We start from the raw sequence: 4,949 nt of genomic DNA, 5'->3' as shown, positions 1-4,949 counted from the left end.
CCTGCTGAATTTGGTAATGGATTCTGTAACCTGAACACAAGAAATAATTCTGCTAATCCATACTACAGGAGGCTGTGAAGGCTCCTGAGACCCAGCAGTTGCTGGGAGGTACTGGAGCAATGGAGTTGTCAGAACTTAAGTCGGACGAGTTGCTCAGCTGCATTTGTTCTGAACCGAGGCACAGCAGGGTGACTGGAGACAGCAGCAGTCAAGATATCATACAACAGCAGTTCCACAACTATCCGGGAACAAAAAGCTAGATTTTTGGAAAGGTAACAAAGTAGTCCTGGTGTGAGAAACAATGGAGGAATAACCAGAGCCCCTCAGACTGTATCATTAACACTGCTAATAACTGTTAAGACAGACATCTGAAAGACAGCTTTTAACGCAGGCGTATTTTAAGTTAGAAGCAGAATATTCAAGAGATACAGGACTGGATGACAAGGATAATGAAACAGAAAAAACCTTACTCCAAACTAAAATCAGCTTGCTAGAGAAGAAACAAAACCACAGTTTAGAAAAGCTTTACCTCCTGACATGTTTAGTACTCAATACCACAAAAATACATACCAAGCCATAGGCCATGCTTCTTTCATGTTCTTGGGTTATGTCTGCTACATATGCAAAAACCACAGAAAACGTCACTGCAAAAACTCCCGAGACAGAGATAACAGCGAAGTACCACCTAAGGACATGATAAAGAAATTAGAACAGCCAGATAGAAACTAAAAGTCTCTATTGACAATCAAAGTACAGCTCAACAGTAAATCATCTCGTCCAACTTTTCCTGATACTTGGATACAGCCAATGTGACTGTGTCTCGATGCAGTTGTGTAACTCCTCCTTAGCACACCGAGTACAAAGATAAACAGTTTAATTTTGTAACATCTACAAGAAGCTGCTGTGATTAAGTACTGCCATAGGAAACCAGGTGTTAGACTTCGACTGGATGCCTATGATCCAAAGCAAATTAGGAACACTGACAGGTCTCAACTTCAGCCTTATCTTTATACTACAGAAACTAGCACTTGTCATTTGAAACACTGATTTACACTTAGAAACGAGCTACCTCCCACAAAAGGGATGAAGAATCTGTGAGCAATCTCTATAACCAGAGAGAAAACTGAAAAGGCTCAGGGAACCTGAGCAGAGCCAGAATCAGCGTGGTCAGTGTTATTTCAGCTACACCCTCAGGTGCAGCACATGGAGAGTCCAACACCACTGAGAGTTCTGACTCAGGCACTACCTGGGGCATGTAGGTGCCGATGAAGAGCTCTAGAACTTGCAGAGCCTGAATGCTGAGGGGTTTTAAAACTCAAGAAACAAATGTATAAAACTGCAGCAACACTCTGTTACAAACGGTTACCAGCTAGCATTAGGTAAGGTTTTAATTTCTGCATGCTCCCTTAGTATGAGTACTATAGACACAAAAAAGACCTGCACAGTTGATAGGACAGCAATCTAACATCTTTTCCAAATGCGCTGAAGTAGGAATTGGGGCCTACAGCACACAGCTCAAAACCAGCAGCTCTTAAAACTCTGACCAAGGTGTTTGGCCTCATGGCAGCTACTTCAGTGTGACTCTGTGCTCTCGACTTTGCACCAAAGTAATACAAAAGGCTCAACGTTCCGTGGAGCACAAACAGTATTTTACCAACACTGCTACAAACATAAGCATCATATAGCAACCTTGACAAGAAGCAGCAAATCTAGTGTGAAATGATTTACTCACCATGGGCTGATCTTCATTAGTGGTATTGGTGCACAGGTGAAAAATACTGTCAGCAGCAAGAAGGACTTCCGTCCCCACACATCAGACAGGGCCCCTATGAGTGGGGCACTGAGGAAGGATAACAAGCCCTACACAAACCAAAACACTTAAAGTTAGAAGTAAGTCACTAGAATCATGAGAGCTGACCACACCACAGTCTGACAGCAGGCTGGGCTCTATTTTTATTAAAGTTGATGACCGTAGTGCAACACATCAAAGAAAACACAGTCAAGCACTACTGATCTTCTGTCCCATGCCTGGTTACGTAAAATTTGACGTTTGTTACCCCAGAGCTACACAAAGTTCAAAATGCAAATGATCCAGTCATACCAGCAGTTTTATGGACTGTGCTTTACAGTTTTATATATTTAGAATTCACATAAACATAAGCTTATTGAAGACAGACCCTTGTGGGGCAACAACCTCCGGGTAAAAAATTCTCAGATTTTAACTCCATGTATTTGGGATTAGTCAACTGCCTTTTTATTTGCTGAACCCAAAGAGCAGGTACAGACCAAGCAATACCTTACTAGAAATAAAACTATGCATATTTGCTTTTTTAGCAGTAATTCATTCCCACGTTTTATTTATACTGTGAAAGCTGTATTGAAAAATCACTTCAATGTTTCTCCCCCTTGGCAGTCATTTCTATATTCCTCCCACCATTCACTTTAAATTGTACTTGTGATTAACTTTTGTCCCCTTACCTTTACTCCTTGAATTAGACCGTTCATTAGAAATGTATGTTTTGGAAAGGTTTCATGCAAAACCTGGAGGAGAAATACAAACATTGCCATTTACACAATATTACCTATAAATATCGCTCATGATGCATCCAGCTTCTACAGTGGCAAACGCACAGCATTTACATTTTCACACAATATAAAGACAAAAAAAAGACATCACAAATAAACTATTTAATCTTTAATTCACATGGAAGTTACTTGGAGATTTTAGCTTTACTTGCTAGAGGCCTCAGTTCTCTCAACACTTTGGGAAGGATTCACATTCGTGAAAAACCCAATTTCAGTGTTTCAAATCTAAACAGACTACAGAAAACCTAGAAAATTATCTCAGAGCAGACTCTCCACGTGTTACTGTGTGATCTACAGGGGCCTGGGGAGAGAGGAGAGACATCATCATTCTGCAGTGCCTCAGTTTGGTGACCAGGGTCCAGATATGCAGGTTTAAACAGGCACCGCTCTCAGCCTGACTTCGGTTATGTGACTGGGATTCCACTCAGCGGCCGACGTGCAGTTTCTATCCAAGACACTTTTCACGGTTAGCATCAGCTTACAGACACACCAAGACTGCACTGTAGGTGGAGTTTGCTTGGACATCTTTAAGCCTTTGCTCCTTTTAATTTGTAAGCATGCGTCACCCTCAAAGATTAAATCCAAAGGGAAAGGAACCAGCTACATAGAAAATAACTTGGTACAAACGCGTTGGTGTGACTCTTGTAATCACAGGGACGCTCTGGCTGGTAGTAACAGGGGCTGTGCTCTGAAGATGCCATCTAAAGCACAGCCAGGTCATCAAAGATCTCCCTACCTACACACACACATGCCTGCATAATGTTACCAAAATCCAAGTGTATTTTTGTCCCTGCATTCGTAATGTGCCAATTTTTTGTAGCATCTTGAAAGGACAGGTAATTTCACTTCTGTACTGTCTTGTGCATAAACAGCTATGCTGCATCATTACACTGCTTTAATGAAATAATTTCAAGTTCCTGATTCCACGTAAAAATACAAAACTTTTCACTTGCACAACAAAGCAGCTCAATGATATAAAATTTTCATTTAATTCAGAAGATGTTCAGTGCCTTTGCAGTAACTGCCCCATCTCCCATACAGTGAGAAAAAGCTTACGTGTATCACTTACCACCAGAGTGGGTGCTGTCAAGAGTCCCCAAGCAAAAAACTCCAAGAAGATCACTATAACAGCATGGTAGACACTAGGTGAACCTATTCCTTGAGGCTGAAACAAGAGAAAAACCAAGCGATTGAAACATCTATCACAGTCACGAGAAATGCATCAGCACACTATAAACGGATTAAGAAACGACACGGGACTCAAAGCACCAGAACACAGTTTCTCAGGCTAACTGGTACTGGGTGAAATTCCTTTTTAACCCTTTCCTGCTAATGTCCTCAAGTGTCTTAATCCTCTGCAGAATATAAAGTGAATTCCCACCTCAAATTAAAAAATAAACTACTTACACTGCCAGTCTTGGAAACAAGGATGCTACTGAAAGCAGAAACAGACCCTTCTTGAGATAATGAGTTCCTTTTCCTTGAGAAAAATGCTTAAACCCACACAATGCTGCATGGAAGTCAAATTTTCTTAATTTCAAGACATGTTAGTGTTCACACTTGGCTATCCCAAAGTCTGATCATCTGGTCTATCAAACAGCATTATAGTACTTCTCTTACTAAAGGCACCATGGCTAAAGAAACCTTTGATAGCTCTAAATCAGGAAAGAAAAACTGAAATAATGAACACCAGAAGTGAATCTCGGGGCCGCTCAGGATTGCTTCCCAAATAGTGAGAGCAGGCCTACGAGCTACAGTGTGCTTCCAATGCAGGAAGAGATCTGGATAAAAGGTTTGAAGTAAGGAACGCCAAATCCTTTGGTGATTTAGTATAATCAGAAGTAGTCTTTGAGAACGAAAGGAGCATGGGTGGGACAACCTGCTCATCTCATACACTCTGTAAATGCTACCCTGTCAAACAACATGCCACACTTCTTCATTTGCAAATTGAGGAAACAGCGCATTAATTATTTTCACATGAAGGCAGTATGAATAATTCCCCAGAAATCTCCCATGCATTCTTTAAGCTTAGAAGCACTGCCTTAACATCTACTTTCCTGGCTTTGTGCGAGGGCGAGTTACTAACAGCATGGCACTGACTTGATCACACCTAGCATTTATACTGAGAGAACAACACAGGCCAAGGTCCTGAGCTACTTCTCAAGAAGGCTCAGGAGGATTTTAGCAATGCACAGAAGTATCTGATGGAAGAGAGTAAAGATGACACAGGCAGACTCTTCTCAGAGGCGTTCAGTGATAGGATAGGAGGTGCACACTGAAATACAGTGTCAAATAAACCTCGAGCAAAACAAACCCCTGGAAACAGGCTTGTCCAGTGAAGCTCTGGAACCTCCATCCCCCAG

At 41.5% G+C, this 4,949-nt stretch overlaps 1 protein-coding gene across 2 annotated transcripts in view; it reads right to left on the bottom strand.

Annotated features, from left to right (window-relative positions):
- HIAT1 (hippocampus abundant transcript 1) overlaps positions 1–3,781 on the bottom strand; it is an 8,162-nt gene extending 4,381 nt beyond the window's left edge. Inside the window, exons 1-4 of one of the 2 annotated variants that reach the window (XM_010194276.1) lie at positions 3,656–3,781; positions 2,479–2,541; positions 1,733–1,860; positions 571–685 (exon numbers count right to left, since the gene is read on the bottom strand). In XM_010194276.1, coding sequence (XP_010192578.1) covers positions 571–685; positions 1,733–1,860; positions 2,479–2,505 — 270 coding nt within the window. In that variant the 5' untranslated portion in view covers positions 2,506–2,541; positions 3,656–3,781. The remainder of the gene's footprint in view (positions 1–570; positions 686–1,732; positions 1,861–2,478; positions 2,542–3,655) is intronic. The other variant, XM_010194277.1, reaches the window with a different exon arrangement.
- Between the last annotated feature and the right edge of the window lie 1,168 nt (positions 3,782–4,949).

The sequence above is a fragment of the Mesitornis unicolor genome, unplaced genomic scaffold (genome assembly GCF_000695765.1).
Source record: "Mesitornis unicolor isolate BGI_N332 unplaced genomic scaffold, ASM69576v1 scaffold6521, whole genome shotgun sequence".
Taxonomy (NCBI): domain Eukaryota; kingdom Metazoa; phylum Chordata; class Aves; order Mesitornithiformes; family Mesitornithidae; genus Mesitornis; species Mesitornis unicolor.
The sequence above is the reverse complement of the archived record's forward strand: the minus strand, read 5'-3'. Positions and strand labels throughout refer to the sequence as shown.